Source organism: Diachasma alloeum, unplaced genomic scaffold (assembly GCF_001412515.2).
Source record: "Diachasma alloeum isolate Michigan unplaced genomic scaffold, Dall2.0 Dall_scaffold_00285, whole genome shotgun sequence".
Lineage (NCBI taxonomy): Eukaryota > Metazoa > Arthropoda > Insecta > Hymenoptera > Braconidae > Diachasma > Diachasma alloeum.
In genome coordinates this window covers 797646-810161 of record NW_021680424.1, presented here as the reverse complement: position 1 = coordinate 810161, position 12516 = coordinate 797646, and the positions used below count along the sequence as shown (strand labels likewise).

The 12516-nt window shown below is 39.2% G+C and overlaps 1 protein-coding gene across 3 annotated transcripts in view; it reads left to right on the top strand.

The window, feature by feature from the left end:
- Positions 1–12516, top strand: part of LOC107038631 (kinesin-like protein CG14535) — a 177741-nt gene that overhangs the window by 121755 nt on the left and 43470 nt on the right. For all 3 annotated transcript variants that reach the window (XR_001460906.1, XM_029126143.1, XM_015257847.1), the window contains exon 6: positions 1060–1246. Coding sequence is in view for 2 of the 3 variants with exons in the window: in XM_029126143.1 (XP_028981976.1) it covers positions 1060–1246 (187 nt within the window). In the remaining variant the exon portion in view is untranslated. The remainder of the gene's footprint in view (positions 1–1059; positions 1247–12516) is intronic.

The window sequence follows — 12516 nt, the reverse complement described above, 5'->3', positions numbered from 1 at the left end:
CCCCCCCCCCCCCAACACATCTTCCCACGTTTTTTTTTATTCAACTCTTTTCCCCCATTTTTTCCTCCTCTGTATGAGGATGAGCTGAAATGGATGCTCTCACATTCACCGCAACGCGACGAGTCGCACGACGGTATTTCCAATTTCACAGCGCGTGGGTTAACGAGGCCCGTGGGTTGGTCCGGAGTTGGAGGCCGTCCTCTCCTCCCCACCTCGGCATTTCTCCCTTTAAACACGAAACCCTGGGAACACACGGGTTCCGGGACATTACCTGCGCTGATTACCAGGTTCACCCCATTCCCCTCCCCCCCCCCCCCCCGGCCCGAGGCCCCTCCATTGCTCTCTTCCTCACGCCAGCGGAGTATGTCACCCAGTCACCCTCCGGGCACGTTCGTAAAGTCAAACCCGCCCAAATTCATTCTCAGTTACTTTGGATTATCTCGTTTTGTTTTTCGGTTGTAAAACGTGTGGAGAGTTTTCAGTCGGGGGATGCTGAAAAAGCTAGTGTGTGAAATTGAGACACTTGTTCCCCTTTTTTAAGATTTTCGTGTCCTCAAATTTGAAGTCATTTTTAGGTTTCTTAAATTAAGAAATTAAGACGTGCATTCTAGACATTCCAGGATTTTTTGTGTCAAACTTGTGATTTTTTATCTGTTTTTAAAAATAATTTATTAATTTTTTATCAATGGTCGATCATGTTGCATGGAAAGAGGCAATCATTTCTTCGCAGATAATTGTGAAGAGATTCAAAAAAATGAGGGTAAACAAATTTTTGTGATAAAAAATTCTGATGAAAAGTATTTTTCTATAGAATTATTTTTAAGATTTTTGCGCCCTTTTGTCACCCTTCGGACCCTCTTAATAAATTCAGACCTTCAATAAATTGAAAGATGAATAAAAATAATAATATATAAATATTAAAAAAAAGATAATTCATTTTTTATTTTGAAGAAGAATAAAAAAAATAAAACAAATATTTTTGAAACAAAAATTTATAAACTATTAATTTATCAATACGAAGAGTAATATTCATCGAGTGAATTTTTATCGATGTTTCAGGGCTGCGCAGAAATGGAACCTCTCATCGAGTCCCCACCGTCGACGGCGTTCGGGGGATGAAAATGTTGGCTCGGAGGAGCCTGTATTTCCGAATGGTTACGGGGCTCTGCTGCTCAAATCACCGCCACCTGCACCTCCAGCATTTCTGAGGAGGATTGGAGTGAAGGAGATGACTGGAGTAGGCAAAGTGAGTACACGAAAATTCCCATTCAATTCTGCGGATTTCAACTGCGTAGCAACTTCCTCCCCATCCAAAATAATTCGTAACGCTGTGAAAGCGTAATTTTCATTCGTCAATTACTCGACATCGGCAGAGTGAAATTCCGCGATCCTTTGTTCATTTTAAAGATACTTTTTCCGCCTTTCATTTGAAATTTGACTCATTCAAATCGCATCGTTTGATTACGAGATATTGCCGATTAAATAGTTCCATTGCGGTCCTCTTTTGGAAAAAATTGTTGCAGCGACGCCACTCGTTAACGAAACCCACGAATTCCGAAAATTCGATAACACTCCTCAGGGAAACATCACCCCTGAACGGTGGCATTTAGCGCCCCCCCCCCCTCTCTCTTCCCTGACTCAATCACAAGTTTATAATGTCATTAATGACATTTTCCGAGGGGGCGGGCTCTCAACACGCGACGTGTGCTTCCATCCTCTAACCTACATGTGCAGTGTGACGTGTCAGGGATTGTGTCCCACCTCCGCGCGCATTTAAACCCACCGTCAACTTTGAGAGAGGTGACTTTGTCCAGGTACACATGGCAAGTACCACACAAACTCCCATTGGTAATTTGAAATGCAAATGACTGTTTCGCATCCGCATTTCGTAAACTTCGTTGGAGGTAAACTGAGTCTCATGATTCAACACCCAACTGAAGTGAGGTATGTCAGGAGAATCCGCGGGTATTCATTTCGCTCCGGGGGAGGGTAATCGTATGAATTTGTAGTATCAAGGACGAGGCACATGGATTATTCTGATTGATGGGGACTTGATGAAGATTTTTTTTTGTTAAAATCAAAACCAGAGAAATTGTTCATTTGCATTTTTTGTGCAGATCAAACGAGTAGTTTTTTCTAATGGAAATGAATGTTTCCTTTATTTAAATGAAAACTTCAGTTGTTATGCTGTTGTTTAGAGGAATTTAAAATTTTAAATTTCACTCAAAGTTACAAATCCCCAAATTTACTTGAATGGTTCATTTCAATTGAATAAACTAGATTTTTATTTGCGTTTAAATATCAATCAATCCTTCCTTGATTCGAATGAAGCTTAGTTACTTAGTAATGAATAATACATTATAAATAATGAATAACGTAGGTCGCGATATAAAAAAATTGAATAAATCTAACGGGCGCAGCGAAAACAATTTTTTTTCCCGTGAAGTTAATTCCCCTTTTAAAAAAATTTTCATTAAATAATTTCTGCACTCAGCAGTAACCCTAACGATTCCTCACGTAGTCATTATCGTTATCATTTTGTCCTGCATACCAGCCGCTTACCGAAATGAAAGTGCAGACAGTTACGTGACTCCGCCTGGCAGTAGAATGTATCATCCCGAGAATTAGAAGAAAATTTTTGTTAATTTCGGGGGGAGAAACTCCGGCAAATTGGACTCAACTGGGGGAGAGACGGTTCCGTTAATTCATACGAGTTTCATATCCTCAATTCCGTATCATCTTTATCCAATAAACGACCCGTGGCCCCATTTCGGTGGAAAAGAAAGGGAAACGAGAGGAGAGAAAAATAATCCGAGAGAATGGACTCGTCCGAGTACACGTACTCTCGAGGTAGAGCCAATATCCTCGAACAGGAGAGCGTGATTTTTATGGGCTCGAGCGGGCCGTGTATTGGCTATTTTCGGGACTTTTTTCTCCCCTTTTCATGGGGTTTTTTTTCCTCTCGGGAAAGACGAATATGTGGAGAAGGTGGGTGGGAGGAAACAAAACGCTAAGAGTACTGAGACTATCGGAGACCAGGGGGTGGGATGGGGTAGAGACCGACAAAATGAACCGTAACCACGACTGGTCGTGGTTCCCAGCCAGGATAGGAGGCACTCTCAACTTTCTCTCCTCATGTTCGATAGAAACAAATAAAATGGAATGAACTTTTCCCAGTGGGTTAAGTCCCAGCCTCCAAACATGCATGCACTGATAAATTTGGGGAGCAAGAAATGCTGAGTTAACTTTCACTGTTACTTCGAGCAAACTTCCCCTGAAACATCCCAGAGCTAATTATCAGATAAATAAAAAATTCCGGGAATTTAAGTACGATAAAATTCCATCGTGATGTTGGTTTTTTTAGTCGAAAAATACCTTAATTTAAGATCAAATCGTTTATGAAATTCCTTACTCGTCTTCACTAATACAGGAAAAATAAAAATTTGACAGTTTAAAGACGAAATCCTTTGAAGTTTCCGTGAAACATTAACGTAATAAAAAATTCGTTTATTGAACACTTGGATGGAAATAAATTCCATCATGATGTTACTCTTACCTAATAGAGAAAAAAAATAAAATTTCACATTAAGTAATAATAAATTTCAGCAATGGTATCGGAAATTCACTAAAAAAAATGTTGGCAGTAATTTTGAGCCAGTGCAGTTGATTCGAATGGACTCTGAAATAATCCAAATGTTTATTGAAATGTCCGGCGATTCCCCTCCGTGAATGTGGTAAAAGGGAAGCCACACCCTAAACTCCAGGGAGACCCTCACCTCAGAATCCTTAATGAGCTCTCGTGATTCCCCGTCGCCCCAAAAATAATCGAACATCATAGATGACCTTAAAGTGAATTCCCCGGTACAAGAGCTCGCACTCGGTAAATCGCGATAAATTAGGGAGCTTAATAGTGGCACAATGAGGTGAAGGAGCTGCTCCCCGAGGACAATGGGACCTCATGCGGTTGTGGACACGGTCAGTCCCTCGGGACAATCCTATCGTAGATATTTACCAGATCGATATTGGCAGCAACCGCTGTGTAACGGCATTACTCCACTTCTCATTCCCGAAGTAGTTGAATAGTATTTACGTCAGACACTGCTGGATGGTAAACTGCACATACAGACTGCTTTATGAATTTATTAGCACCTAACGACATAAAAAGGGGCGCGAAGAAAAAACGAGGGACAAAAAACGAGGCTCGCCGTTGCACTTTGTTTTATTTATGAGAGTTTGTTTTTAACTAGTTTATATATGAGTTTCGGGCGAATGTCGTGCACTAAATAAACTCATTTGCAAGGGGATGTGATGATACAAGTTGCCATGATGCAACTGAACATTTTTACGGCTTTCCATTGAATATAGTTTCAAGTAAAACTCCTTCGTATTTTCTTCGGAGAAATTACTTTTTATTATTTTTTTTATAATTCACTAAATAATTCTTGAATTTTTGGGGCAGTAGAAAGACGAGAATTCCCCAACTTACATTTACCTGAATTTTTTAAACCGGTTCCAATTGATTTTTCCAAATATTTAATTTATGGAAAAATTGATTAATTCTCCGATTTGATGGAGATTCAATTTAACATTGAAATAAAACAACAACTTCACATTTCCTTCAGAGGAAAAATGACTATTCATTGCTTCAAAATAATTGAAAAAACAATGTTCTCTCTGGATGAAGTTGGCTCCGTTGCTTCAGAGAGAATGAAAATTATGAAATCATGGGAAATCGTCTGGCACGAATATAAATAACCACTGAAATGTTGTTAGTCTGTATGCAGTGGAATGAACTCATTAATTCATTTGCATCCCCAATTTCAGTGGTATTACCCTGAAATTCTCACGACACTCGTGGTTTATTTTAGTCTTGTATATTTTAGAGTCTTGGATGCATCGCTGAGGGTACTCCTGAGTTACTGTTAACTACTCCGACATTCAAAGCCCCCCTCCCTCCCCCCCCTCCCCCCAACACCACTAGAGATTTGTAGTTAAACTGCGTTTATACCACGGAACAATACAGCGTAAGGCATCCCCGACTTTTGATAGTGGCTGGGTTCGATTGTATCCCATTCTCCTGTAGAAAGTTTCATCAAATAGGCTGTGAGCGAGTGTTCTAATGGAATCCCTAGTGCAAACTTCAAAGTATTATCGACATTCTTGGAATTTTGATGAGTCTAGGCACTAATTGGGATATTTCCTAGAATTTTTTTCATTTTCGGTTAAAAATATTTTCCAATAATTTTTTTTATTCTAAGAGAGAACAATTTATAAAATTCTTCTACGAATTTCGACGTAATTTGACACAAATAATCGAATAAAAGATGAGAAAAAATTGAAGGATATTTCCTGCAATTTTTTTCATTAAAAAATTATTCGAAAAAAAATTGTTCAATTTAAGATGAACAATCCAATAAAAAAGGAAAAAAAAATTCAGGGAAATGGCATTTATTATTCTCTTACGGCAATTTTTATTTGACGCACTAGAAAAACGTAATATACTTGTGTACAAAGACCCGCAGTGGATGGGAGAGGATAGAAGCGATTAATTAAGCTCGTTTGTTCGTTTGTACTGGGTAAAGAGGGAGAGAGAGTCGATTCGTGCTGAATACGCTGGGCCAAGGAACATAACGAATGCTATCCGCGGACCACTAGGAACCAGTCCCTCTCCCTCCCGATTTTGCCTCCCTCCCAAGCTGTACAGCAGCACGAACCGTCGGTCACCATTACTAAGCATTGTGTCTGCGGTTCGAGGCGATTTGTACCCTTGCCTGACCACCCGTCAGGGACATTTATTAAACGTTGTAAATTCCAGGCTCCCTGAGTATCACTGATATCAACTCCGAGTCTAAACATCCGGCGATTATTACAAATTATTTCATTCAGTAATCCCGGAACAGCATTAAATTAAATTTTACATTTCACTAAAAATTTGATGAAACGTTTTGATCAAAACGTTTCAATGAGGAAATTCCCTGAAATTTTGGGCAAAATGCAAATTTCCACAAAATCATGGGAAAAAAATACTTGAATTGAGTATAAAATATACTTGATTCAAGTTTATTTTACAGTCAATTCAAGTATATTCTTTTTCCGTGTACCTTATCAACAATACAGTTCTCAATGATCATCAATGTTGTGAATTTCCCTTTTCCAACTTTTCGTGTTGAAAAAAATGAAACTGAGGAACTCCTGCCGGAAATTTCAACGTCAGAACTATCTCCGTGTTGCCTGAAATTAAACGGTGTTTGTACTGGTATAGCGAGAGCATCAGCAACGGGCTCACGCTTCCCCCCAGAGGCTCGTTTACACTAGGCATTCTCATTGGATACGCAAACTGAAAGGTATCCAAACGTATTCATTTGGAGTAGTTTGAACCAGTTTAACTTGGCCTCCGCATCTCCACTTGTTTGTTTCCAAGATTTGGCTCACTGCTCCATCCAATTTATTTCAGTCGTTAACATTCAACAATATTTAGCCCCCCCCCCTCCCAAACCACTCTCCCACGTTCCAACAATTGCTGTGGAATTATGAATTGATAATAACGATAGTGCAATTGAAATTTCAATTTCCATACTCCATTATTCCCAATTAATTTATGTAACAAATTTCATGTGACCGTAACCCGGGTTATGAAGCCCCGCGGCGAATTCACCCTGAATGATTCAATTTCCCGCGCATAAATAGCAACCGTAATGACAGTAATTACACGTAAAACATACGTCTATTCTCGCACACATCTCCTCACGTTTTTTTTCCCTCACGTGTGTCGCCCTGGGGCATTTCTGGAGCATTAATAGTCGCTGGATCTCGAATTCCCTTTGAAATTCACACGTTATGTACAGCCAGTGGTACAGTGTGTCCTTTCCAGGCGAGACTTGAACTTTATTACTGGACTGAGCAACAGGAAACTCGGAAACATGGAACTAGTGTGTCTCTGAGGAGCTGTAAAATATAGAGGGTATGGAGTCTATCGCTTCCAGGGCGCTTCGACTTCAATGCACTATGTACAGGGAATTTTTGCGGCAGACGTTCAAGAATACGAAATTTTTATCGCCATTTGTAATTCATGAATTATTTTTGGAGGTCGACTGGGCTGGAGAACTCGTGACCTTTCCAGTATAATTTTGTAATTCATGGAAAAAGGGGATAAAAGTCTTTAGAAATGCAGCATTTATGATTTTAATTTTATTATGAATAAAACAAAAATTTTTAGGGTTTTACATCGAATTTAAAGATAAAATTTGTCAGAAAATATTTCTTTTCCCTTTTTGTTTATTAAAAAAACGTTTTTAGAGTCATTTTTAATTAATGAATAATTTTTTGTGATCAGCAGGCCTGTGACCCTTTCGTTATAATTTTCTAGTTCATAAAAACGACGCCAAAGGGTCTTAAAAAAGCAATATCTATGACTTTAATATTATTATAAAACAAACAAAATAATTTTCGGTTTTTTACTCCGAATTTCGGCCCAATTTAACCCAAAAAATGGAATAAAAAAAAATCCGGAAATATTCCTATTCTTTTTTCACACCTAAAAAACGCATTCAAACGATAGTGACAAGCAAATGCCGATGATCCTCCAGTCCCCGAGCTGAAGAGTCGCGTGAAAGCGCAAGCCATGTGAGTGTGAGGGGGGGCTCGAGAGTTTTTGGCAAACGTTGAAACTGGGGTGGGACCATAGGAATTTACTGCAGTTACATAGGTGTACGGAGCGACGAGAGAAAATGGGTGGCAAAGCACTGGGGGGCAGGGGGAGGGGAGGGGGATGTGTGGGACTCTGTTGATTCAAGTGGGCACGTGATAAAAATGACAATGATGAGTTAATGCAATAACAGTGTTGCCTCTAACCCCTCGCATATATACGCTACGTCCGGCGTAGCGTTTCGCAATTCGTCGGGTGACCCCCCGGGGCTACAACGTGCCAGATCCAATGTGGAGTCGGGCCAAAGGGGCTAAAACAGTGAGGGGTTTACAGGAGTACCACTGGGGGAAGCCCCTCTCACTCTGCTATGGAGAACTGTATTTCAGTATTTAGTCCTCGGCTACCAATTTATTCCCTCTCTTCCCTCTCTTGTTGTTAACTTCAGTTGTGCAATAACTGTTGATAACTTGATTAATCCAACTTGGTGGACTAAGAGTTGGGGATTTTGAAAATTATTTATTCCATCCAGAGACATTTATTTGACGTTTTTACATTTCAACAATATTTTTTTGCTGGAGATTCATAAATTTGGGTATTTATTTTTTTTTAATGTTTTAATTACGGAAAATTAATAATTTATTTTTTTAGTCGGATGAAATGGACATTTACTTGTATTTAAAAGTCTATTTATTTAAGTTTACGTTTGAATAAATTTTGCATTTTCAATAACGAAATTCCGAGCAAAATTCCTTGAATAAAAGCTTTAAAATTTAGGGAATGAAGATATTGATTGATAAAAAGTTTATTTAATTCGCAAAACGCAGAAAAAACGGAAAAAATAATTACGAGTGAAATTCTTCGCGAATATGTAGAATTTTTCATGTAATAATCCAGTTAGCACCTCAACTATTTTCCATGCCAAAATTTTTAATTGCAAATATTTTCCCTTTCATATTCATTCCCCAGTTTCACATAGTTAATTGGTTAGTATATAACCCGGATAGGGGTGCAGCACGACTGAGATCTGTTGCATAATTAATCCAGTGCCGGCTGACCTCTCGCGGTGCACCAGTCACCACTCGTCCACCCGTTCTGTTGTGTATTTTGGAATCAGCAACAGTGTGGCCGCGAGTCGCTCAACCATACCCCATCTCCTCCCCAATATAAATCACCCAGCGACGCTAAAACTCCGAATGCATTAATCGAAATTGATGTACAACGAAGGAAGAAAAAAAAGCCCGCGAGTCGAGAAAGCCCGGAGAATAGGCGATTGTTCAGGAAAATAATAAAAAAAAGGAGAAAAGGCGAGAAGAAAAGTTTTGAATCAAATTTTATCGCGTCCTCTTCCCTCTCCAGCGTCGTAACTGGGTACGCCCTAGGCCTTCGCCTGTTTTACATTTAAAACGCATTACCCAACCGTCCGGTTCGAATCCCGTGCGGCGATAAAATGAAATTAATGGCCGAGCCAACCGATTTCAAGATATATCGACGAGTGGAATACAGAAAGGCCCAGTTGTAGAAAAGAGCAAGACGAAAGGGCAAAAAAAACATTTTTTCGGACGCTTATCGGGATTACAGCGAGATTAGGGGATAAAGAGAGGGAGAATAATGTGTTTATACACAAGTTGACACTTTTCCAGGGGTACACTGGAAAAAGTAGCGGCTCCAAGACGTCTTAAGTTAAGAGATTAGATTAAAAAATGTGGCTTATCGACTAATTTTGTGAAGATTAACATTTCAAAGTCGCCAAATTTACGACATTTTTTCTTCTCAGCTCAAGACATCAACCCCATTAAGACACTAAATCCTAAGACATCTTTGGTGACTTATCTTTTTGTTCCAATTATTATTTATTAAAGTTACTATTTCATATTGTTCAAATTTTACTTCATAATGAGAAAAAATTAATGAATATTTGAAAAAACGAGTGAGACATCATGAATTTGTCCAGAATGCATGTCTTAAAGTTTTAATTTGAGCCCTGAAAAATGGCTCAAATTGAGGCCCCAAACTTTTCAAAAAATCTGACAAAAGTATTTTAATTTCAAACCCTAGTTTTTCCAGTGTTTTACTCCATAATTCCATCACTCTCGCTCTACACGAGGGAAATTTAAAAATTAAAATAACGCGATGGCCCCGTGATAATGGACGATCCCCATTAATTACGCAGATTAAACCCAAAATGGTGGTCATTAGGGGAAAGAGTCGTGTGTGCTACTCAAGATGAAGAATAAAAACTAGGGACATGTTGAAAAAAAATAAAATAAAGTGCGGAGTAAAAACTACTGAGCGGCACGAGCGGCTAAACGACTGCTGCATATGTACCCATTCAACGTTGCTCATTTACTTTGTGGCGTGAAACTAACGGCCATTATAGTGTCTTTCCCGGACTTCTTGAGTAATTTACTCAAGTGTACATTGTTGTTTTTTTCCCCTCGTGTGCAAGTGTTTTTTTTCATTCAACAATTGTAAATTACTGCACTCCGTCCCATTATTTTCAGTCTCTCGCTCTCATTCCGAAGATCCTCATCGGAATAATCAAGAGTTGAATTAAACTCGCTCCTTGTTTTGATATATTCTTTCAAAATACAAAATTAACGAGATACTCTTGAATATTACGGGTTAATTATGCATTGAAATATTTAAACCCTCGGTCGGATCAACTGGGGCTGGATACCGGGGTTATCTGAGCGACGGGGGGTCTGTGGCTTCGTTTAACGCTTTGGAACCTCTGGGGACACGAGTTGAGTGGCGGTCGCCTGAGGGGTTAGAGATTAAGTAGTCGAAAACACCTTTTAAAAGTTTCATACCGCCCGCACACGCCTTCCAAAACAACCCTGGCGAACTTCTCGGCGCTGTTATCCTATGGATTTTACTTTTTTTTAGAGAAATTGATCGGAATTTCAATGGAATTTGTGGCGGAAGCGAGGGGATCATAACGGGAAAAATTGAAATTCCATAGTCATATACTGTTAGAATTAATTAACACCGACAATTGACTAAAAAATTGGTTTTTTTAATTTACTAAATAATTAGTGGATAAAAAATAAAGTTTCCACTGAAACATGACAATTTTCGTAGTAGTAATTGTTCTCGTGAGACATTTATATGCCTTTCGGGTAAATAGATTCGTTCTACAGAGGATTATATGAGGCTCCGGTTTTATCGAGTGAATTTTATTGAGTAGTCTATTTTTTTATGCAATAAACACTCACAATTTTCTTAGAACAAATGATAATTTCAAGAGGAAATCAATTTTTTGCCGAAAACTGTGGTATTGGTAGAACTAAATAGTTTTTTTTTAAAGAAAATATTCTTCCTTCGTCAATGGACTCTTTCTATGTTATAAACGTATGGAGTTCTCCCAGGATTTCACCTTTTTAGAGAAATTGATCGGAATTCGAATGGGATTTGTGTTAGAGACGGAGGTGGAGGGGATCTCAACGGTGAAGGTAGACGGAATACTCAGGGTATTGTTTAAGCTTCTTCCCTTTGTTACGGGCGTGGACTCCCAAGACCCCAAACTTTTTGGGTTTCAAGTTTTCACCCCTGCGATTGTGGAAAACGAGACGGGATCATGCATACTGGATGATGGAAGAAAACGGTGGAAGTGCCGATGAAGTATTAAACGTTGGAGGAAAATCATGTTGAAATGGGAAGGATTACCTGTCGTCCGATTTTTGTGACATGCAATGAAAAAGAAATGGCTTTTAAAATTTTTTATGATAGAAAAGAATTTTATTGTCTCGGTGAAAAGGAAAAAATTATGTAAAATTGAAATTAAAAAGGAGACAGGAAAAAATAATAATTTCTGAAATGAGTTTTAGCGACAGTGAGACGAACAGAATTGATTATAATTTTTTTCTGATTCTAAAATCAGAAATTTACCGTCTCAACGAAAAAAAACATGAGTAAATTCTCCGGAGTAAAAAGGAAAAATCCATCCTTCCTCACGCATTTCCCTCGAAAAATCCGTGAAAAAAATTCCATCTATGTGGTACAACTCAATTTTCCCATCGCCCCCCTCCAAAAATTCCGAAACTTCGCTTCCCTTGATTAACAAATTTTCATCTCCCGAATATTCCAACAAAGCGTAATGACGAAGCCGGCGAGACCGCCAGGTATCTAAAAAATGTGGGAAGAATCGATTTGCATTCCTCTATCCTAACGAACTAATAATATTTCATCCAGCAAACACCGCAGGGAGAACAAAAAAACATCAACAGCTTCGAGACTCCTCTCGACCAAAACCTAAAAATTGATCCTTTCCGCTGTATTTCCCTCGAAAAATCCCTGAATAAAAATTCCACCGCCGTGTTACAACTCAATTTTCCAATCACCCCCCGCGAAAATTCCGAAACTTCACTTCCCTCGATTACCAAATTTTTATCCCTCGAATATTCCCGCAAAGTGGGACGACGAGACCGTCAGCTATTTAAAAAATGCGGGCACAATCGATCTCCACTCCTCTATCCTAACGAACTAATAATATTTCATCCAGCGAATACCGCCGGGAGAATTGAAAACAAATACATCAACAAAAGAGACGATGAAGAACAAAGGGATATCGACATATCTCGGGTCTGCCCCGATATATACCTGACCTACTCGGCAATTCCATCAGCCCTCAGAGTCGAGCGGTTTTCACCCCCCTCTCCCGCCCCCCTCCCACCCCCCTGAGAATAAGCACGTCCATCAAACGTCTTGTTACGAGGGATACTCCCGCCATCGGCTGCTATTCTTTTTCAACTTGGCTTTTCTCTCCTCCATTATCACCGATCCACCGAGAAGTAAACGAAAATCATTAGTCCCTCAAAGGCACCTGCACAGAGGAAATCCCCACCTCGAACTTTGAAAAAAAAAAAAAAAAA